The sequence below is a fragment of the Cucurbita maxima genome, unplaced genomic scaffold (genome assembly GCF_002738345.1).
Source record: "Cucurbita maxima cultivar Rimu unplaced genomic scaffold, Cmax_1.0 Cma_Scf00002, whole genome shotgun sequence".
NCBI lineage: Eukaryota > Viridiplantae > Streptophyta > Magnoliopsida > Cucurbitales > Cucurbitaceae > Cucurbita > Cucurbita maxima.
The window spans coordinates 5,509,486-5,531,692 of NW_019272018.1; the positions used below are offsets into that span (position 1 = coordinate 5,509,486).

General features: G+C 37.3%; 5 protein-coding genes across 6 annotated transcripts; 3 read left to right on the forward strand and 2 right to left on the reverse strand.

The window, feature by feature from the left end:
* Window positions 1–711: 711 nt before the first annotated feature.
* LOC111473085 (oligosaccharyltransferase complex subunit ostc-like) lies at window positions 712–1,480 on the reverse strand. Its single transcript, XM_023118647.1, has one exon. It carries the CDS (start codon window positions 1,379–1,381, stop codon window positions 851–853), a length of 531 nt encoding a protein of 176 aa, XP_022974415.1. The 5' UTR covers window positions 1,382–1,480; the 3' UTR covers window positions 712–850.
* A 332-nt stretch (window positions 1,481–1,812) lies between these two features.
* On the forward strand, window positions 1,813–6,066 carry LOC111473033 (nucleotide-sugar uncharacterized transporter 1). 2 transcript variants are annotated; one of them, XM_023118613.1, is made up of 7 exons: window positions 1,813–2,209; window positions 2,683–2,807; window positions 2,944–3,152; window positions 3,224–3,317; window positions 4,093–4,259; window positions 4,347–4,517; window positions 5,543–6,064. In XM_023118613.1, exons 1-7 carry the CDS (start codon window positions 2,137–2,139, stop codon window positions 5,811–5,813), a joined length of 1,110 nt encoding a protein of 369 aa, XP_022974381.1. In that variant the 5' UTR covers window positions 1,813–2,136; the 3' UTR covers window positions 5,814–6,064. The 2 variants fall into 2 exon arrangements, with proteins under 2 accessions (XP_022974381.1, XP_022974380.1); XM_023118612.1 differs by having other exon boundaries at window positions 1,814–2,209; window positions 2,683–2,834; window positions 5,543–6,066.
* A 946-nt stretch (window positions 6,067–7,012) lies between these two features.
* Window positions 7,013–10,415, reverse strand: LOC111473003 (auxin efflux carrier component 2). The gene is made up of 5 exons (XM_023118602.1): window positions 9,235–10,415; window positions 8,770–9,162; window positions 7,640–8,023; window positions 7,335–7,569; window positions 7,013–7,258 (listed from the first exon to the last, which is right to left on the reverse strand). The coding sequence occupies exons 1-5, from the start codon at window positions 10,082–10,084 to the stop codon at window positions 7,192–7,194; spliced, it is 1,929 nt and encodes a 642-aa protein (XP_022974370.1). The 5' UTR covers window positions 10,085–10,415; the 3' UTR covers window positions 7,013–7,191.
* A 4,371-nt stretch (window positions 10,416–14,786) lies between these two features.
* On the forward strand, window positions 14,787–16,212 carry LOC111473068 (probable WRKY transcription factor 11). Its single transcript, XM_023118624.1, has 3 exons — window positions 14,787–15,382; window positions 15,470–15,595; window positions 15,728–16,212. The coding sequence occupies exons 1-3, from the start codon at window positions 14,847–14,849 to the stop codon at window positions 15,897–15,899; spliced, it is 834 nt and encodes a 277-aa protein (XP_022974392.1). The 5' UTR covers window positions 14,787–14,846; the 3' UTR covers window positions 15,900–16,212.
* A 4,847-nt stretch (window positions 16,213–21,059) lies between these two features.
* LOC111470698 (transmembrane protein 230-like) lies at window positions 21,060–21,923 on the forward strand. Its single transcript, XM_023116288.1, has 2 exons — window positions 21,060–21,423; window positions 21,516–21,923. The coding sequence occupies exons 1-2, from the start codon at window positions 21,234–21,236 to the stop codon at window positions 21,635–21,637; spliced, it is 312 nt and encodes a 103-aa protein (XP_022972056.1). The 5' UTR covers window positions 21,060–21,233; the 3' UTR covers window positions 21,638–21,923.
* Window positions 21,924–22,207: the final 284 nt, after the last annotated feature.

Consider the following 22,207-nt stretch of genomic DNA (forward strand, 5'->3'; position numbering starts at 1 on the left):
TGAGATATCACTTATACAACATATATCCAAATTATGCATTGATCCAGTAGAGATTTCATGTCATTCCTGATTAATCAATACTATTGAATGAAGAATAAAGCTTCAACCAGTGTATTGTTCAAAAGAATTTGCTTACCCTGCATATTTGACAAAGGTATTTGGGACTCCTTAACTACAAGATCGAGCTATCAAATTCCAGGAAGAAGCAACATGGACTATCAGATAAAGAATCATTAGCTCAGTTATTTTGCAAAAAGTTTGGTTCATATGAGCTTTAAAAGGGCATTGGAAAAATCTTATAAAGGAGACAAGAACATGAAGAAATATAACTCTATCACAAGTTAAACAAGCTGAGGAAACTGGACAGATACTACCGAACAATGTTGTAACAATCCAAGCCACCGCTAGTAGATATTGTTCTCTTTGGGCTTTCCCTTTGGAACTTCCCCACTCAAGGTTTTAAAATGGTCTGCTAGGGAGAGGCTTCCACACCCTTATAAAGAATGTTTTGTTATGTGGGATCTCATAAATGTTCTTAGCTTACTGAATCAGTCGTATGCATAGAAAAAGCTATAACAAAAGCCATAGAAATGAAATTATAAACCACCAGCAAGCAATTGAACAGCATGAATTCAGCAAGGAGAGCTCAGCCACATCAAGGCAAATAAACAAGAACCATAGAAATGATGCAGACAGGCTTGAGCTCTTAAATAAGAATCATATAACAAAAGCAGCCTAGTAGTTCATTAACAATGTCAAAATGTGTAACATCGCATAGGTTCCTCCATTCCTCGAGACAAAAGGGAATTCAAACTAGATTAAAGTAGATCCTAAATTTCTCTAATATATATCAACGAAGGTATGCGGGGATCTTAATACGAATGAACAGCATACTCATAACATACGCAATAACAACAGAAGAAATCCCAGCAGACGCATACGAAACCTTGACGCTTTTGGCGCGATTCCGATCAAGAGCAAGGTCCATGAGCACAATTCCGAGTCCACCCAGTACGAACATGAACCCAGAAGAAAGTCCCTCGATGATGTACTGCCCATTGACGCGACCCGGAAGAAAAACCACGGGTCGGACGGATCCAGTCGTCGGGTCCTGGGTGGATCCGATGCCAGGAGGCTCAACGATGACATCGTAGACGAAGCCGGAGATGACCATGAAGTAAGTGAGAAGGACAAGGGCGTAGACGGTCATCGGAGAGGGGAGGGTCAAGGTCGGAAGCTTGAGACGGAGGCGCGGCGGACGGAGGAAGGAAAATGGGAGAATACGAAGGATGTGGAAAATGGGGTCGATGGAGGAGAACGAAGCATCTGCCGATGCGGCGGCGGAAGTGATCTGACTGGAGGATTCCGATTTGGGAGGCATTTTTCCGGCTGGAATGAATTCGAAGATCCTCCCGATGTGAAGTTCGACGAATTGTGAGTTGGGATCTATCTCTTCAATCGCAAAGGTGCAAGATTGTGTAGAAATTGAACTCTTGTTTTTTCATAATTGTGAAAATGTCACCCTCGTAAAATAAATTTGACAATTAACCCCTTAAAAAAGCCAAATTACAAAAATCACCCTATTAGTAGTTTTTAAGTTTTCAATTCAAATTAATGGAACGACAATGCTTTTCCGTTAAAAATTAGTAAATTTTGAGTAACGACCTCGATTAGTACTATTACTCAATCGATTAAGTTTTTGATGTAATTTTATTGGTTGGGTTGAAAATAATTTTAGGTAGAAAATGTAAAAATTGGATCTTTAAGCATAAATTCAGAGGAAAAAGGATTCTAAAGGGGGAAGAACAAGTGGGGCTCTCAAGAATTTGTCCGCCAATTGCGAAAGTGAAGGAAGGAAGGCGCGTGGATTTCTCCGTCTCTCTCAGACAACTGTTTCCATTTTCCGCCATTAACGCTCCTCTCTTTCACTCACTCACTCACTTCACTGGTTAACCCTCCTTTTCCCATTTTCTGCTTTTGGGTTATTTGTTTCCAATCATGTTTTGTCCGTACACCCATTTCAACTCCATTTTAAACCCATTTATCCCTCTTCTTCAAGCCTAGCCGAATCCCATTACACGCCTCCTTACAGCCGCCACTGAGAGCGATTATCAGCGGCTATTGGGTCTTTCCGTGATGTTCAAATTCTTGTTCAAAAAGGATGTTCGCAAGATTCTCAAGCGCAAGGATAGCGATGCCGGCCAAAGGGGTACTTTCTTTCTCGTTTTTTGTTTGAATTTGGGTGTTTTTGCGGATTTCTCCTTGCATTTCGGATGGTTGTTCTAATGATTTCCATGTAGAATCCATAAACCCACCTAGCCATGAAGGGCTTTGTGAGTTTGGTACTCGTAGCTAATCAGATCTGGTCGTTTGATATCCATTTTGTTTCTTGAGTAGCCACTAAGTTAGGGTCTATTGCTCTGTTTTTTGATCTGTAGTGATTATTGTGGAAGTATTATAAATGGTTGCCCTCAATGAAATTGCATGTTGCATATGCCAAGACAATGAGTATCCATTTTAAGATCATCACATTGTTTTGTTTTCGCCATTTAGTATTGTTTTGGTGGATTAATGTGTCTTAGAATGGTTCATACCAACATTAGTTTAGTATGAGATGAAATTAGAAATCTATACTAATTGAGTTATTCAATCATGAAAACTTGGACAAATTTGTAAAATCAGGAAAATCGTTGGAGGATTTGCGAGGATCGTTATTTAGCAAATTTCGCTCGCCCGAAGGTGCCAAACGTCAGCAGCAACATTCTTGTGGTCCTGCTGTTGCTCTTACCTTCAATTTCTTTGTTGCAGTTAGTATTATCTTCATGAATAAATTGGTTGGTATTTCGCTGTCTATCTACTGTCGTTCATTGGATTGAGTTGGATTGGATTGTCGTGTTTGCAGCTGGTAATGCTTGTGGCGTTTTTCTCTGTCTGTGTCTTCAGGTGCTTAAAACTGTTGGCTTTACATTTCCTATATTTCTCAGTTTCATTCACTATTTCATCAGCTGGATATTGATGGCTATTTTCAACTTTTTCTCTATCCTTCCTGCATCTCCGCTATCGAAGACGACTCGTTCATCGACTTTACTTACTCTTGGTTTAGTTATGTCGCTATCTACGGGGCTTGCGAACGTGAGCTTGAAGTATAATAGGTGAGAGTCAACACTCCTGTTGTCCTTGATATGTTTTTTAGTGACATTCTGAATGCTAATATCAACTTCAGTGTGGGGTTTTATCAGATGGCAAAGATTGCTGTAACTCCATCCATTGTATTGGCAGAGTTTATATTATATGGAAAGAAAGTATCTTTCTTCAAGGTAAATGAAGCCCTTTATATACTGAAATTTTTGTATACTCTCTCAAAAGCTATCATGGCTTTTCTATTACAAATCATGGTTTGGACGATGTGGTTAATGATATGTATTGTGAGATCCCACATCGGTTGAAGAGGGGAACGAAACATTGCTTATGAGGGTGTGGAAACCTCTCCCTAGCAAACACGTTTTAAAACCTTGAGGGGAAGCCCGGAAGGGAAATGCCAAAGAGGACAATATTTGCTAACGGTGAACTTGGGTTGTTACAAATAGTATCAAAGTTAGTCATTGGGTGGCGTGCCAACGAGGACACTAGGCCCCAAAAGGGGGTGGACTGTGAGATCTCACATCGGTTGGAGAGGGAAACAAAGGATTGTTTATGAGGGTGTGGAAACCTCTCCCTAGTAGATGTGTTTTAAAACTCTGAGGGGAAGCCCAGAAGGGAAAACCCAAAGAAGACAATATCCGCTAGAGGTGGACTTGGGCTGTTACAAATGGTATCAAGGTCAGACATCGGATGGTATTCCAGCGAGGACGTTGGCCCCCCAAGGGAGGTGGATTGTGAGATCCCACATCGGTTAGAGAGGGGAAGAAGCATTGCTTATGAGGGCGTAGAAACCTCTCCCTACCAGACGCGTTTTAAAACTTTGAGGGAAAGCCCGGAAGGGAAAGCCTAAAGAGTACAATTTTCGCTAGCGGTGGACTTTGGCTGTTACATGCCTTGATATACCATTAGCCTTTATTTCTGGATTCTGATAAATCTTCTCTGTTCATCAAGGTCCTAGCACTTGTCGTGGTGTCTGTTGGTGTCGCTGTGGCTACGGTGACTGATATGCAGTTCGATCTCTTCGGTGCTTGTATTGCATTGGCATGGATCATTCCTAGCGCGGTTAATAAGATTCTTTGGTCCAGTCTGCAACAGCAGGAGAACTGGACAGCCATGGCGTATGTTCTACATTTTATCATTTATGTTTTCACTTTTTCATGTTACATTATTAGGGATTGAATCTGAAGTTTGAAATTTTGTGATAGGTTGATGTGGAAGACAACACCTATTACATTGTGTGGTTTTATTGCTTTAATACCTTTCTTAGACCCGCCTGGTGTTCTAACTTTCAACTGGAGCTTCAATAATACTCTGGCTATTCTGCTGTCAGCAATTCTAGGCTTCTTGCTTCAGTGGTCTGGTGCCTTGGCACTCGGGTATGTGAAATCTTTGTTTTTCATCAATCAACACACTTGTTCTTAATATATTTTAACACTTTTTCCAACGTTGTTTCACTTTGATTAGTTTATGCTACAATTCTTTCTATGATGCTATGTGAGATCCCACGTCAGTTGAAGAGGGGAATGAAACATTCCTTATAAGGGTGTGGAAACCTCTCTCTAGTAGACGCGTTTTAAAATCATGATGCTTACGGCGATACGTTACAGGCCAAAGTGGACAATATTTGTTAGCGGAGGGCTTGGGCTGTTACAAATGATATAAGAGCCAAACACCGAATGGTGTACTTACAAGGACGTTGGGCCCCCAAGAGGGGTGGATTGTGAGATCTCACATCGATTAGAGAGGGGAACGAAGCATTCCTTAAAAGGGTGTGGAAACCTCTCCCTTGAGGGGAAACCTAGAAGGGAAAGCCCAAAGAGGACAATATCTGCCCGTCGTGGGCTTGGGCTATTATAAATGATATCAGAGTCAAACACCGAACGGTGTCGTTGGCCCCCAAGAGGGGTGGATTGTGAGATTCCACATTGATGGGAGAGGAGATCGAAGCATTACTTATAAGGGTTTGGAAACCTCTCATCAGCAAACGTGTTTCAAAACCTTGAAGGGAAGCCTAGAAGTGAAAGTCCAAAAAAGACAATATCTGCTAGCGGTGGGTTTGGGCTGTTACAAATGGTATTAGAGCCAGACACCGGGCAGTGTGCCAACGAGGACGCTGGGTCCCTAAAAAGGGTGGATTGTGAAATTTCACATCGGTTGGAGAGGGGAATGAAGCATTTCTTATAAGGGTGAAAAAACCTCTTCCTAACAGACGCATCTTAAAAATTTAAAGGGAAGTCAAGAAAGAAAAGTCCAAAAAGGACAATATCTGCTTGAACTTGTTAAATCTCTCGAGTATTACTTGTTATATATGGATACTAACCTGATGAACACTCAAACATCATTTCTGTTGAGATATACATGATCTACTTCTATTAATCTCTTAGTTTCACGAAATCTACAGGGCTACCTCTGCTGTCAGCCACGTCGTACTCGGGCAGTTTAAAACCTGTGTCATCCTTCTCGGGAACTACTATCTCTTTAACGCCGATCCAGGCAAAACCAGTATATGTGGCGCGTTCACAGCTATAATGGGCATGTCAGTTTATACCTACCTGAACTTGAGACAGCAACAATCCAAAACATCTAAACAAGCCTCCTCTTTCCCAAAATCTAAACTTAGCAAGGAAAATGGAAGCACTCATGATGAGAAGTTAGGGGAGGAGTCTGTTTGAGGTAGGAGATGATACTCGCAGGCGTTACATCGATTCGTTTTTAGCTAACTCATCCATTTTTCTGCAGTTAGTGATAGGGATAGGGGATATATGCATGTTCATACGAGTAGACTCTTCGATTTTTAGCGATTTTTCTGCTTCATAATCTTTCATTCTCTTGCAAATTTTTGTTTCCTGATATGTAGAGTTGTCAAACTATTAACAATACATTGTAGAAATGAAATATACATTGAAGAAGCCATTGGTTTTTGTTTCTTTAGCAGCCTCATACTCTGGTAATGATTAGAGGTGTCTAATTGTCGATTCGGGGTGTTTTTTTAGACAGTTTTGCTATGAAAAACCTGTGGGATTAAGCCGAACGAGCTGAATCGAGTCGGGTTCGTTCTAATTGGTTTTGAGACGTAAAGTTGTAGGCAATGTGGAAAGAAGATTTGTAAGGGAAGGGAGCATTTCATTTGGTCTTTAGAGGCTTTTGAAGCACATGGTGGGTGTCGGCGTTGAGGCTGACAGAAAGTCTTTGTAAGTTTTTAAAAAAGAAAGGAGATGCCTTGTTTCTTGTAGGCTCAAAGACAAAGAGGTTTTCCTTTTATTTTTCCGTGCAAAACTCCATCACATGCACGGTTCTAACACGGTCGTAACACGGTCGTAACACCGTTGCAACGTGTATTATTAATTTATTATAACAACTAGAGATGTCTTTGAGACAGGGAAGAGCAAACTTTCCCTATCCCTATTTCCACGAAATGGGTTGGAGATTCTTTGTACGAAATTTATAGGAATTGGGTTCTCGTAGGAGTAATTTTTAAAAACTCAAGTTTCAATATCAAAGTGTAGGGCGATGGGGGTGGATATTTGGATAGGATCGATGATGGGGAATATAATCTCAGTCCTCAACTCTCTTTAGCTATTTCTCATCGTTCGAGTCCACATAGGACCCCGACCTCGCAGGTTAAATGAACAACTCTGTAACTTAGCTAGTTGAGTTCTATAACATTAATAATCATTTCTGACAAGATTCTAATCTAATTTGTATTAAAAAAGGAATATATTTTTCGAACATGCATGATACTATGGACAAGAACCCACATTTAAAATGTATTTATTATTCCAAAAACAAAATCTCATCAACCATTAATTAACTTTGGATTAATTATTAATTGCTTCATTTGGAGGGTTGTGTTCATAAAGGCACATGCATGTTCTTCAATAACATAACCATCTCAAGCTTTTGATGCCATCTTGGTTTGTGTATTCAAATCAGTGATCCAAAAAAATAACTCAAAATTTGCAGACAATAATACTAACAAATGTAATATATTTGTGGACAATTAATCCTAATCCTAAAACTCTCTCTACTAATTAATCTCCGATGAACACTTTAGAGTCCCAAAAGCACGTAATATAGTATCGTTATCGGTAAGGCAATCAACATTCCGAATATGACCCTGCATGCACCAAAGTTTATATAAGTGACGATCAGAAAATGATATCTATATTCTTTTGAAAGCAAGTAAAACTCACGCCGTGCTGAGTATATCTGCATGAACGTTGTACTCCTTGGCAAACACGAATGGCACGATCCCTTGTGGAAGCGCAGCTTGAACGATAGCAACATGAAGAAGAACGCCACGTAGACCAACTGCAATGGAAGTTGCAGCCATCACAGCCGGGCCTGTCAAGAACCTCACTGCCATTGAAAACGTTGCCACTGATTTCCCACAAGCTATGATCTTTGGTTGTAATGCCATGAACAAACCTGCAAAAGGGTATGAATCAATTAAGTTCAAGGTAATGAAAACAAGAGAGGGAAGTAGATTGATGAATACCAAGGCTGAACATAGCCATTCCCAAGCCAGCATCTGATAGAATTGATATCGATCCTTTGATGATGGTAGGCATTTCGATGTGCCATCGGTATGAAACGAGGGACCAAACAACACCGATGAGACTAGAATATGTGTTGGGATTTCGGATGAGCTTTCTCCATACCATGATGAGAATGAGGCGAGTCATGACACTTGCAGGAGGCATGTGTTGTTTATTGTTCTTCTGTTCATAATCTCCATCTTCTATGTTCATCTTTTTCTGAAAATCACTGTATGAAGATCCATTGTTATTTCCTTTAAACCTCTTCTTTGATCCTTCTTCCATGGATTCTTCATCTCTGTTCTTCCTTCCTGGACTCATATTCGCTATCACCTCTTGTAGCCCTGCATTCCCACGTAAAAAAACGTCACTCTTTATTTAGAGAATGATCATGAATTTATAAGTAAGGAATATGTCTCCGTTGGTATGAGGCCTTTTATTCAAAATCGTGGGAAGCTCAAAACAAAACCACGAGAGTTTATACTAAAAGTGGATAATATTATATCATTGTGGAGATTCGTGATTCCTAACATGGTATCAGAGTCATGCCCTTAACTTAACTATGTCAAAAGTGGAGTAAAAAGTGACTCAAAAGTGTCGAACAAAGGGGGTACTTTGTTCAAGAACTCAAGAGAGGGAGTTGAACCTCAATTAAGGGGAGGCTGTTCCAGGGCTCCACAAATGGTGTACTTTGTTCGAGGACTCTAGAGAAGGAGTCGAGCCTCGATTGAGAGGAGGCTGTTCTAGAGCTCCACAAAGGGTGTACTTTGTTTGAGGACTCTAGAGAAGGAGTCGAGCCTCGATTAAGGGAGGCTATTTGAGGGCTCCACAAAGGGTGTACTTTGTTCAAGGACTCCAGGGAAGGAGTCGAGGCTTGATTAAGGGATGACTGTTCGAGGGCACCATAGGCCTTGGGGAGCCTCTATAGTGTACTTTGTTCGAGGCTCCGATTACATCTCTATTAGTGCAAGACCTTTTAGAGAAGAAACTTAAAGCTAAGTCACGAGAGCTTACACTCAAATTGAACAATATTACACCATTCTAGAGAGTCGTTATTCCTAACATAAGCAAGTTTCGTTCTTTCTCTTACCTTTTGCAGCTATGGCTTCTTGTTGAGCTTTAGAAGCGTCGACCGCACCGAAATCCGAGGCGGTGGCGGCTCTATTCACAGCATGTTTACCCTCCGAGACAGGGGAGGCACTTGAACTCCAAACAAACATATGCAGCTCCTTGTTGTTATTAGCAGTAGAGTTCGCAGCTCCATGGCAGCTGCTGCTGCCATTCTGATCTTTCTTCTTCATTTGACCACCACTCGAAGACCCTGAAAACATGGGATTCGGCGGCGGATAAGACGGCATAGATCCACCATTAAAAAGCTCTCCACTCATACTCCTCCCTCCCCTTTTTTTCTTCAACATCTCCTCATCAAAGTTCGACGTTCTTGGCGTTGCTCCTTTCGATGATTGCAACGAGTAAACTTCACCTAAATCAATCAAAAAACAACCAAATTCAGCTCAAATCCATAGATCATACTAAAAAAAACCCATTTTTTTACCTTGAAAACTATTCGTGTAGCCATGTTTAGGACTAGGAGCTTTACTAGCAAACATGGCGTAAAAATCTGTCTGGTTGAAACTAGAAGCTCTAGGCGTTGGCTCTCTAGATGATTGAACAGAATAAATCTCAACCCCCGTAAGATTTGAAGCTCTAGGAGTCATGGAAGTCAGCGAATTCAAACCATGAGATTTATTAAAAGAAGAAACCATTGAAGAAGCTGCCGATCTTCTAACCACAACATGAAGCTTCCCATCATCGCCAATCTCCGCATCCGCTTGTAATTGCTCTCTTCCATTCAACGAAACCACATCGGAATCGACACGAAACGACGTAATCGAACCAGCTGTTTCAGGGAACTGCTCTGTTATCAGAAGCTTAGCTCCTCTGTATTCGAACATGAACAGCATTAAAGTATACCAAATTATACTCTGCAAGACAACAATTTGGACCATTAAATTGCCGGAGAAATCGCCGTACATAGCTTTGAGAAGAGGGATTCCCATAACGAGAGTGTTGGGAAGAGTGGAGAGTGAAAACAGAGTGATCATCCATTCGAGAGTCCCCTGTTTTGTGAAGCTCTGCCACAGAAACAGAGCAAATAAGATGACGATTTTTTGGAGGGAATCTGCTGCGATGAATTGGTAGTTCATGGCGTATGGATCGTTGGAGGAGATGAAATGGAAGGAAAGTAATGGAACGGCGAAGACGGCGACGAAACGGTTGATGCCGGAGCATTGATCGGGAGTGAAGATTTTCCACCATTTTACAGAGCCGTAAGCTAAGATCATTGCGACATACAGTGGGACAATGGCGGCGAAGACATCGTATATGTCTTTTCCGGTGATCATTTTTGATTTCAGAAGAAAAACAAGAAGAAATTGGGAGATGGGTTTGTTTGATTTGGTGTTCTTCCTCTGTTTCTGGGTTACATGAGGAAATTGGAGGAGAGGGAGGAGAGAAAGAAGGTGGGGATTGTGTGTACTTATAGGTGAGGTGGGTGTACGACGGTGGAGAGGCGGGGATCGGTGGTTTGCGGTGGAGGGGTGGAGAAAGGACAGGATTATTAAAATAATCGAAGAAGATCAGAGATTGTCGTTGAGAAAGGAAGAAACAGGAAAGTCGGCGGCACAGAAGGAGCTAGAGAGAGCACATGAGAGTTACAGGCATATTGGCAGTGATCCACGCCATTGTTCGTTGGAACACTTGGGTTTGTTTATTTGTATATTCAAATCTTTGGTGGTGGGACTTGAGCCCTTCAATTTGCTGCTCTTAATTATCACTTCTTTCGATTCTTCTTTGGGTTTTGGAGATACACCCAATCTACCCATGCACATGCTTTTCTGTGTATTTCTTTTAGTTCATATGGAGTGAGTAGATCCCACGTTTGCTTCGATACTCGTAAATGTTTGAGCTTAACTCATAACTGTCTCCTCCCTTCGTTTATATTGATGCTTACTGCGAGATCCCATATTAATTGGAGAGAGAAATGAATGTTAGCGAGAATGTTGGCCTCGAAGAGGTGGATTGTGTGATTCCACCTCGATTGGAAAGTGAAAATCTCTCACTAGTATTAATGTTTTAAAAGTCTTGAAGAGAATCTCGAAACGCAAAGTCAAAAGAGGACAATGTCTGCTAGTGAGTTTTAGCTGTTACATTTACTATGGCTGGGGTGGAGTAGAGGAGGAGGTCTTCATTTACTATGTACTTGTCTAACTCGCTCAAAAGCTCTTGATGTAGTGGCTATTGATTTATTCTCAATCTGAATAGCACCTGATGCCCCTGGTATTCACCAGCGACATGGTCACCTTGAATTTAGCGAGTCCTTCCAACATGTTTTGTTATCTTCACTTATATGCATTCTAAGAAAACTACACGGCGATCACCCAATATAGAATTTCTCAAGTAAAACACGTTTAATCAGGGGGTTTCTATAATCAAGTCATCGAAGAGGAAGATGCGTCTTATTGGTATAAATAGTGACTTCCTAATCATTCTATTCTCAAAATCACTATCGTTTGAATGTGGTTTCAGTTTGTTCATGTACCACTCATTTGTTCGTGCACCACAAAATTATTATTATTTTTTTAATAGAAACTAAAATAATACTTAAAAATATAATAAATAATAAATCATTTTGACTTAATAACAAAGAAGAAAGTAAGATTTTGTAAATACCTATAAAAATGTATTGATATTTCAAACATAATAAGACCGTTGAATTTAATGGAGAAGAAGGATAGCAGGTTGCACATAAAACAAGGTACAAATTTAATGTTCTATTTCTTTATTCAAATTTTGTTAATATTTTCACACTTGGGATTTACTAATATTTTTAAATATTATATAATTTTATCCTTCAATTTATATTTATATAGAGGAAGATATACCTTTTTTGTGATTTGATTATTTCAAAATAAATAAATAAGACAATATATATATTTTTTTTAATTTTAAAGATAAATAGAAAGAGAATATATTCTTTGTCTCGTCTTTAATTAAAAAAAATGCTAGATATTTATATTTACCTAAATATTTTAATGCAATTTTTTTGTTTCCATGTCAATCTCAATTTATATATATATATATATATATATATATTTTTTTTTTTAAAGAAGAAAAGGAATGGCCCGATCCAAATGGACTTAGTGAAGTCCAAAAGGCCCATTAAACTTACTTGGAGCAGATATTGTTCACTTTAATCTGTTACGTATCACTGTTAGTCTCACAGTTTTATAAAAAATAAAAAAAATATTATAAAAAAGGTCTAAAATAATAAAATATTGAGAGAATAATAGGTAATAAGGAGTAAAATGAAAAGGGTGTAATTTATAATTTATTTTTAAAAATAGTGAAAAAAATATGGGAAATGCTTAAAATGAATACTATTAAAAAAAATGTTTATTAGAAGACCATATCAGATAAAGAAATTTATGACATTTTAAAGACAATATATATTTGTTTATTGAAACAGAATATAAAAATTATTCTAAAAAAAAAAAAAGAAAGAATCAAATCACCTCCATAATGTAGACTTTTAATCAAATCAATTGTTGAATTTTTTTTAAAAAAATTGACTTTTAATAGAATAATTTTATATATAGTTTTAAAATTTTATGCTTTTAGTCAAATCAAAGGTTTGGAATTTTCATATTCCATAATTGACTTTTAAGAAGGTAATATATGCGTTAAGGATTTAAATTAAGAGTGGAGAATATAATTAGTGGAAACATACATTCATATTTAACTGTTTTTTTTTTCTTCATGGATTCTTTTCCAATAGAAAAATATTTTATTTATCTAAATTAATAAAAATATTCATAAAATTTGTATTTTTGTCTAAAAAAAAAAAATCATCTATTTATTCCTCATAAATTATCTACAAATATTTTAACATTATTCGAAAAATTCATGTGTATTTTTTAAACATGGTACTAACCGTAAATATATTTTTAAATTTTTTTTTGAAATTAAAAGTATTTTTGGATATATTAAAAAAAATTAAGAATACTTTTTAAACAAAATATTAATAGTTTCCATTAAAAAAAATAGTAAAAATATATAATATTCTATTTTTTTTTAAAATAAAATTAAAATTTTAAATCGGAATAGCACGTTAAATATATGGAGCATTTTTTTTTTTTTTGGTTAATAAATATTTATTATGATTTTTGTGATTAAATTCAAATTGATGTGAAGAAAAAAAAAAATAAAAAAGAATAAGTTGACTTTGTAATTTAATAGAATATAATATATTAGGAAAAACTAATTAGATATTAATATCGTGGACAGGAAAATAATAATAATAATAATAAAATTAAAAAAATATAATAAAGTTTGGAAAGTAGAAATATCTGGTCTAGGTTTTTGTGTGTCAACGCTTTGAGTTACTTCTTGCATGTGCGTTATAAAAACTTTATTTTAAAATTTTAACATATGGTTTTATATCCTTCGCTTGTCATACCTAAACCTAGTAGGTCAATTGTTTCACCTAATTAGCCGCCCCCATTCTCTCTTTCTTCTCTACAGAGTAACTAAGTTAGGGCTCGATTATTGTAGGACTAGTAGATATTGTCCGTTTTAACTTATTACGTATCGTTGTCAATCTCACGGTTTTAAAATGCGTCTTCCAAAGAGAGGTTTCCATAGTTTTATAAGGAATGCTCGATACGAGATCTCACATTTATATAACCCCTTTAAGTTTTTTCATCTACACCTTTTCGAAATAGCTCAAAAAGAGATCAAATTAGACCGAGACAAAATTGCACAAATTAAGGGCACACTAACCCGAGGTATCTTCTCTCCTCATTGTTTATGGGTCGATCTCTCAGTGATTTTTTTCCTAAAATTATAACGAATTCAAGCAAATCATGGGTCGTTTAAGTTTCATGCAATTATTTAATAATCTAAATTAAAAAAAAAAAAAAACCCCACTTGATTAAATTAATTTATACAACTTTTGGATCCTAATTACATAATTTTGACCTTATAAAAAATATTTATTTATTTTGGGGCAAATAAAGGCAATTAAAGAGGAATTCAAGCACTAAGTGTAATTTAATTTAAACCAAATTGATATGTCTTTTTCGTTTGAGCTGTTTTCTTATAAGATTAAAGGTGGAAATTAATTAATTTCAGTTTTTTCGCAATTGGCAATTTGTTATTTTTATAATATTATTTTAATTTTTTTTGTTTAATTTCTCGGTGGTTTCCTTTAGTGCTGTTTGAACTTAATGATTAAGAATATGTGCATGCGATGTAAAGTCATCTCCTTTATGCAATATTCATTTTTTTTTTTTTTTCATACCATCCCCACTTTGCATTATAAAATAATTTTAAATAAATAATTCTTACGAGATTTTTTAAAAAGATTTTATGGATTTATTTGACGTAAAATTTCAAAAAATATAATAATGTGAGATCTTAATATGTAACTGGCAAAAGCTAACAATATCTACTCGTAATAGACTTGAGCCATTGTACGCTTCCAAGGGAGTAGATCCCACATTGGTTGGAGAGGGGAACGAGAGGCTAGGACGATGATATGCTATGGTTAAATCGATTTTAAAAATAGAAATTTTCCATTTACTCGGTGAGTCAAATTTCAACTTCGTCCAGAAGCAAATTAACAAAGACCTCCAATTTAAAATTTAAATAAAATAAATAAATATTTTAATTGAAAAGAAAAGAGGAAACCCCTCGACTTTGGCAATTGTCAAGGTTGACCAAAACAAAAGGCGAACTTTCGAAGGCTTGGCCTGCACAACTTGACTTGAATGGAAGTTTATAATGACGTCAAAATAAATAATAATTTATTTCAATACCTTTATTGCTAACCAAAAATTCACAATCTAACCCAATCTAAATATTATAATAAAAATTTAAAATTTACCAAAAAATAATAATTTGGAAATGAGACTTTTTTATTTTTTATTTATTTTTCTTCTCTGTCTTCCACAAATATGAAAACAAATAAATATTTATTCAACTAATTGCGTTGACCAAATATCCATTGACTTTCGTTCCTTTTCCTTTTATAAAAAACCCTCCTCCTTTCTCCCCTTCTCCCCTACCCTCTCCACTTCTCTCACATTCCGATTATCTTCCAATCCCATGGCCATCGACCTCGCAGCGTTTCCGGCCACCATTGACGACCAAACCGCCATCCAAGATGCCGCCTCCGCCAGTTTACAGAGCATGGAGAATCTAATCCGTCTCTTATCCAAACAACAACCCACTCAAAAAATCGCCGATCTCGATTGCTCTCAAGTCACCGATTTCACCGTCTCCAAATTCAAGCGATTCATTTCCCTCATCAACCGCACCGGCCACGCCCGGTTCCGTCGCGGTTCTTCCTCTGTTTCCGTTCTCAATTCTCTCGATCCACTTCCCAGTTCCTCCACTATTGATTTCCTTAAATCGCCCGATTCCAAGGCTCCGACTGAGTCCACTACGACCTCGTCTCTCATGTCCACGATCACCGGCGACGGAAGCGTTTCCAACGAAAAGCTTGGTCTGTCACTCTTCACGCCGCCACCGTCGGCGGTTTCCTCCGGTAAACCGCCCCTGTCGGCGAAGAGGAAGTGCGATGATAGCTCCCGATTTGGTTGCAAGATCAATTCCAAGGAGTGTCACTGCACGAAGCGAAGGTACCGATTTTGCGATTGATTTTCTGAAACGGGAAATTCTTTGTTTTACAAATCTGGGTTTTGTTAATTTGGATTTGATTTATTTAGGAAATCGGGAGTGAAAAAGACAGTACGAGTTCCGGCGATCAGTTCTAAGATCGCCGAGATACCTTCCGACGAGTATTCTTGGAGAAAGTACGGCCAAAAGCCCATCAAAGGCTCGCCGTATCCGAGGTAAATTCTAAATTTAATTCTTCAATTTCAAGATTTAATCACATAAAATAAAATAAAAATAAATCATTGATTTGGGTAATCTTCATTACATAAAAGAATTAATTTTTATGGTTTTTTGGATTTCTTTTGCAGAGGTTATTACAGATGCAGCGCCGTCAAAGGATGTCCGGCGAGGAAAAAAGTTGAAAGAGCTCGCGACGATCCGGCGATGCTCGTCGTAACTTACGACGGAGATCACCGACACCCGCCGGCTACGAGGGCGGTGGCCGATGCCAGCGCGGGCTTCGTTTCCCAGACGTGTTGAATGACAAACTTGTCGGGGTTTCAACGCTACCGATTGGGCTGTGACTCGTGAATCAAAAGTCAAACCTTTGATAAAGTCAAACTTAGCCTCGGAGTACCCGAAACGATTGGCTTGTTTGGAAAGTCAAAGCAAGATACAATCACGTCGAATCTCTAGAAGACTTCATGGTGGAAGGGTATCGATGTAATTTTGATTAAAGAAAGGGGTTTTTTTGGTATTATGTTTAGTTGAAAGCTAATTTGACGGTCACGATACGGGTCCCACATGATTGGACTTTTACTTCATTTTTTATTTAATAAAAAAAGTTATAATAATACTATACATGGTTGGAAATTTATAGCTTCATATTAATTTTATCTTAGCTGTCAATTTAAAATATATTTATTATAAATTTCCTTTTTACAATTTTTTAAATTTTATGTCAACAAGGAAAAATAAAATATATGTTAAAATATTTCCAAAACTTCCCATTTTTAGTTGAATTAAATATCACATTTAACATATATTTCAAAAATAAGCAATATTTGTATTATTTTTAAAAGTTTTTTTTTCATAAATTAAAAGTATTTAAAAAAATCATGCATTTAGTCATATATTTAAAATAATTAAAAGCACTTTAAATTTTATTTTTGGAAGAAAAACTTAATTAATTATATTTTCCATGTCACTATTCCTTTGTTGGGCTTAAGAAGTTATGGGCCTTTGAAAATTTAGACTTCTAGTTGGGCCTTTCCATTAGGGTTTGGACTTTTAAAAGTGACGTCATTTATTATTATTATTTTTTAATTTAGAAATATTACCTTATAAACCTTGTTTTAATATATGTATATATATATATATATATATATATATATATATATTTTTTGCTAAAATATAAGCCAATTAATTTATTTTTTAAAAACCATAATTTTTGAAGTTCGGTTAAGAATTCAAATATATATCGAGATTTTTAAAAAAAAATCGTATGAAATTTATTAATAATTATAACTCTTAATTTTTTACGATAGTTTTATTTCTGTCGCGAAATTTTATCTATAATGTTTTTGTGGTTTCGTCTACGTTTTTAAATTCAGTTAAATCGTTGAAAAGAAAAGGACAAGTTTCATAGGATGCTTTAAGGGTCTCCTTCAACATAATATTGTGTATAAAAATTATTTGGTATTGGTATAAATTATATATATTAATTTAGTTTCTTTCTCTTTCAATCACATTGGATTCTCATATTTGAGAACGACTTGTAATGGATACTTCAAAGATCTTAATTTGCTCTAATGATATACACGTATGTCGTACGTAACCTCTCTTTGAACTCCACAAAGCTCTTTTCGCAAGTTTCAATGGAGTGAAGGGCTTCCCTTTCGTCGTTAAGTTGTTTTATCCGATCTATAATTACATCTTTCACCTTAGCTACTATTGATTCTCTAATGATCGTGAAGGTACAACCCAAACTTTTCCGTCTGATTAGGATTTTTTTGGTTAGGGTTTCGGCTATAAGTTCGTATAAATTATGAGTTGACTGGAAGAGATGAGGGGATGGCCATGGATATGAGTGGAAGCATAATAGAGACAAGCAGATGAACAACCTTCATTTACTGGTCGTGTGCGTATCAGTCAGGTTAAAGGCTGCTCTTTGGCTTTGCCCTTTCTTCCATTTCTATCTCTTTCTTTATCTTGTCTCATTTCTCATAACTCCTTCCCCAACCTTCCATCATCATTGTCGTCGTCTTTGTTCGATATATCGTTATCGAACTCAAAAGTTTAAAGGTTTGTTTGGTCGAGAATCTAGATCAGTTCTTACATAAACATATGATTATGAGCTAAATTAATTATGTCTAGGATGAGATAAGCCGACTTGAGGTGCCAAACAACTCCGTCAATAAGAATTATGGGGAGTTATTAGTCTATTATTCTTACATATTTTTTTATGAGATCTCACATCGCTTAGAGAAGAGAACGAAACATTACTTATAAGAGTGTAGAAACCTCTTTTTAGTAGACGTGTTTTAAAATCGTGAGGCTGACAGCGTTATGTAACAAGACAAAGCTGACAATATCTACTAGTGGTGACCTCGGGCCATCACAAATGGTATAAGAGTCGGACACCAGACAACGTGCTAGTGAGGACATTGGGTCACTAAGGGAGTGAATTGTGAGATCCCACATTCGTTCAAAGCATTACTCATAAAGGTATAGAAACCTCTCCTTTACATACGCATTTTAAAATCGTGAGATCGACAACAATACGTAATGGGTCGAAACGGACAATATCTGCTAAGAGTAGTCTAGGGCTATCACAAATGGTATCAGATCCAGACGTCGAGCAGTGTGTCAACAAGAACGCTGGGTTCCTAAGAGGGTGGATTGTGAGATCCCACATCGGTTGGAGAGAGTTACTCATAAGGGTATGAAAATCTCTCTTTATCAAACACGTTTTTAAAACCGTGAGACTAACGACAATATATAAATGGTTAAAGTGGACAATGCTAGTAATGAGTTTGAGCTATTATATAAAACCCTTTCAATCAAGACAGGCTCAAACTATTACACTCACGAATAGAATCTTTATTTGAGCCTAGCTTTACAAACCTCGGTTAGTCTTTAAAAGATAAACTACCCGCGTTGCAGTGTCGGGTCGGAGATGAAAACTTAAGACATTGGTACTCTCTCTCTCTCTCTCTCCAAACCCCATCTATTATGGTTGAACCAAAAAAGAAACAGTCATGATCTCTCTATCCCACCGAATTACATCGCCCCCACCCACGTCTCTCTCACATATCTGTCTCTCTTTCAGCACCTCTCATCATCACCATTTCAATTGCCTTTAGCACGCCATTTTCTCTCTCATTCTTTCTCTCACCTTCCGCCATTAAAACCTGGATCGCCGGAGAAGGAGAGGTACCCCACAATTTGAGTTTCTGCAAAATGGGTATGGAGGTTATGGATGAATTCCGGCCACTTACCCCTTTAAGATTAACACCATCCCTTCAAATCCCCAAAGAAAAAAGAGACTTTCAAGAACAAGAACCAGAAGAATGCCAGACACCGACAGCCGCCGGCAGCCGCCTGAAGCCGACCATGGAATGTCCACCGGCGCCGAAGAAACCTCGACCTCCTCGAAGAAAATTGAACTTTCAACCGCCGTCGTTCTTTGAATCCCCTCAAGATCTCAAATCTGTGTACTTTGAGCTTCAATTTTCCTCCAAGAAGATCAAACCCATTTCGACGTGATCTTTGTACTACTAACTGTTCTCTCATTTATGCTTCTTCTTCTTCTTTCTAATTTGTTCAAAATCTTTTCCGTTAATTAACTATTAACGACTCCTAAAGATTAGTTTTTCTAGTTCATCGTGCTTTGAAGTTATAATATCTTGTTCAAGTTGATATCCTCTAAGATATTATTTCGATTTGGATACAAATTTAAAGGAAGAATGTAACACTCAAGGCAGTAACGGCTAGTAGATATTGTTTTTTTGGACTTTTTCTCTTGCTGTCACATTGCTTTGTGTCCACCCTGCTTTAGGGCTCAGTCTCCTCACTGACACATCACTCAATGTGTGTCTCTCATACCCTTTGCAACGGGTTTTGTAGAATCTCCCAATCCACCCCTTTTCAAAGTCCAGCTCTTTGTTGGCACATCGTCTCGTGTCCACCCCGCTTTGGGGCTCAATCTCCTTATTGACACATTGTCCAGTGTGTATCTCTGATACCGTTTGCAATGAGTTTTGTGGGATCTCCCAATCCACGCCCTTTTAGGGCCCAGCGTCCTTGCTGGCGGGTTTTGTGGGATCTCCCAATCCACTCACCTTCAGGGCCCGGTGTCTTTTGCTGACACACCGTCTCATGTCCACCCTGCTTCGAGACTCAACCTCTTTACTGGTATATCACTCAGTACATAGCTCTGATATCATTTGTAACGGCTCAAGCTCATCGTTAGTAGATATAGTTATCTTTAAGCTTTTACTTTCGGGCTTTCTATTATGGAGAGGTTTCATACGCTTTTAAAGAATGTTTTTGTTTTGTTCCTCCGTAGAATTGTTCCCATTTTTTTAATTTTGGTAGATAGCAACCATTTCACTTTTTTTTTTTTTTTGGCAAATTTGAAATGATTAAGGTCATTTATGTTACTATTTTTATTAATTAAATTCATGAATCTCATAATATTATCATTGATGTTTGAGGATTCCATGAAAAAAGTTCAAGAATTAAGAATTAAATTAAATTTTTTATTTTAATTAATTACTTTGTTTCACATCTATCAACCCATAAGATTGGGCCTAATTAAAGAGGCTATTAGGTCAAAAGACACTGTTCAAGTTGGGTTAGTTCGAGTCCATGTAGACATGTACTTTACGTAGCCACAACCTAATAAACCCTCAACCCTACCTAATTCAGAAGTTCGATGGGAGCAAAAGGAACGGAGTGGTTAGGCTTTGTTTGAGATCTCTCTAAGGTAAATCCTTAATGGATAAGGATATGGTTGGTATTTATACCAAACTCTTAACCCAAAAAAAAAAAAAAAAAACAAGAGTAGAGTTAGCCAAAACAACCGATAACAAATCATTAGCCTTACAGTAGCAAAAAGCTATAGTTAGAGAAGTTAGAATTAAAGTCAAGGTCGGTCCCACCGTGATCGAGGCGAGGTCAAAACCATAGCAATCGATTAATTTGTTGAGGAGCTCAAATTTGTGAAGCATAATCAAGAAAAAATAAGCAAAAGAAAGTCTTGGTCAATGCCGAGGTAGAAAGTTCATCATGGAAGGTCGATTTGCTAAAGCTTCAATACGAGTAGGGTCAAAAGCTTCAAAATGATGGAATTGGTAGATTTCCTTTTATTGACGGGATTATGAAAGTTGAACTATTAGTGAAGTTCAAAGTTCCATCGTAAGAGGAACCTTGTAAAGCATCCCGACACATAGTCAATGGATGGAACTCCATAGAAAAGATAAATTGGGTGAGTCGAGAAGTGGGTCGAGTTTGTGGATTAAAGTCGGTGGGGTTAGGAATTCCTGAGTTCGTATCGGGCCAAATCGGACAAAAAAAAAAAAAAAAAAAAGATAATTATATATATATATATATACTTAAACTCTAATTTAGGATTAATTAATATAATTATAAGGTTTTACTGACTCCGACGTGGAAGTTTTCGCCTTTCTTTTCACTCCACCTCCTCGCGGAGTCAAAAACAGGTAGGCGTCTCTTTGCTTCAAAAAACAAAATTCCACCGTCGTCGCCGCCGATTTCTCTACCAAATCCCGGCACCTATTTTTCTGCGGATCCAAGCTTCAACACCTTCTTCTTCCTTCATCCCTAGATCTCCGTTTATTACAGAGAAAGATGGCTTACGTGGACCATGCGTTTTCGATAACAGACGAAGACATTATGATGGATTCTCCCTTTACCGTCAACAATCGGCCTCCTATCAAGGAGATCGCTCTTGCTGTTTCTCTTCTCTTTTTTGGAATGATTGGAATCATTGTTGGAATCTTCATGGCCAGTAATCGAGTCGGTGGTGATCGTGCTCACGGTATTTTTTTTTTTGTCTGGTTTGTGTTCTTCTTCTAATTTTGCCCTAGTCCGAATGTTAATAAGTTTTTCTTTGTTCTTGATGATTTTCAGGGGTGTTCTTCTCGTTGTTGGGAGCTCTCTTGTTTATTCCGGGTTTCTATTACACGCGGATTGCTTACTATGCGTACAAGGGTTACAAGGGTTTCTCCTTCTCCAACATACCGCCTGTCTAAATCCTCCAAGTCCAACCACTTCTCTACTCTTGTACATATTTTCTTCTCCCGATTTCCTCACTGTCTACGCTGTTCCCCCTCCCGCTTCTCCTTTGACTACAACTAACACTATCCGTTTACTATCGATGAAGTGTGAAGGATTGTATGTGAATTTGAGTTGTGCATTATCGACATAGTTATTCTTCTTCAAGCTTTACTTCCTAGTGGTCGTTCCTACAAGCGTTGCAATATACATGGTGAATTTCAGAGTATAATCGAGTATTTTATCTATATAATCTGAAGTTTCATTACTTTCTTGCTCTAGTTTGATTGTTGATTTGAACAAATTCGAGTCTATAATGTGAAAAAAAAAAACGAAGATTTCAATTTATCTAGCCAGATTCAAGTCTCTCCAGGAGCTTTAGAAATATTAAAGAGGTATCCATTTTCTAAATGCACTTCAACTTTATTCTTGTTTTTTGATGAATTTTATATCAGTTTGATATCTATCTTCTGGAAATTAGTTGATTCTTTGGCATCCAGAATGCTGTCCCTTTGTCGCTGCCCATTGCTTGGCCCCTTATTGATTGA

Excerpts from the sequence above, each read along its gene's own strand:
- LOC111473085 (XM_023118647.1), bottom strand. The coding sequence starts at position 1,381 with ATGCCTCCCAAATCGGAATCCTCCAGTCAGATCACTTCCGCCGCCGCA.
- LOC111473033 (XM_023118612.1), top strand. The coding sequence starts at position 2,137 with ATGTTCAAATTCTTGTTCAAAAAGGATGTTCGCAAGATTCTCAAGCGC. Across the intron at positions 3,153-3,223 it reads GTGAGCTTGAAGTATAATAG|TGTGGGGTTTTATCAGATGG; the intron begins GTGAGAGTCAAC and ends TATCAACTTCAG. Across the intron at positions 4,260-4,346 it reads GAGAACTGGACAGCCATGGC|GTTGATGTGGAAGACAACAC; the intron begins GTATGTTCTACA and ends ATTTTGTGATAG.
- LOC111473003 (XM_023118602.1), bottom strand. The coding sequence starts at position 10,084 with ATGATCACCGGAAAAGACATATACGATGTCTTCGCCGCCATTGTCCCA. Across the intron at positions 9,163-9,234 it reads CTACACGAATAGTTTTCAAG|GTGAAGTTTACTCGTTGCAA; the intron begins GTAAAAAAATGG and ends TGATTGATTTAG. Across the intron at positions 8,024-8,769 it reads AGAAGCCATAGCTGCAAAAG|GGCTACAAGAGGTGATAGCG; the intron begins GTAAGAGAAAGA and ends GTGGGAATGCAG.
- LOC111473068 (XM_023118624.1), top strand. The coding sequence starts at position 14,847 with ATGGCCATCGACCTCGCAGCGTTTCCGGCCACCATTGACGACCAAACC. Across the intron at positions 15,383-15,469 it reads TGTCACTGCACGAAGCGAAG|GAAATCGGGAGTGAAAAAGA; the intron begins GTACCGATTTTG and ends TGATTTATTTAG. Across the intron at positions 15,596-15,727 it reads AAAGGCTCGCCGTATCCGAG|AGGTTATTACAGATGCAGCG; the intron begins GTAAATTCTAAA and ends TTTCTTTTGCAG.
- LOC111470698 (XM_023116288.1), top strand. The coding sequence starts at position 21,234 with ATGGCTTACGTGGACCATGCGTTTTCGATAACAGACGAAGACATTATG. Across the intron at positions 21,424-21,515 it reads CGGTGGTGATCGTGCTCACG|GGGTGTTCTTCTCGTTGTTG; the intron begins GTATTTTTTTTT and ends GATGATTTTCAG.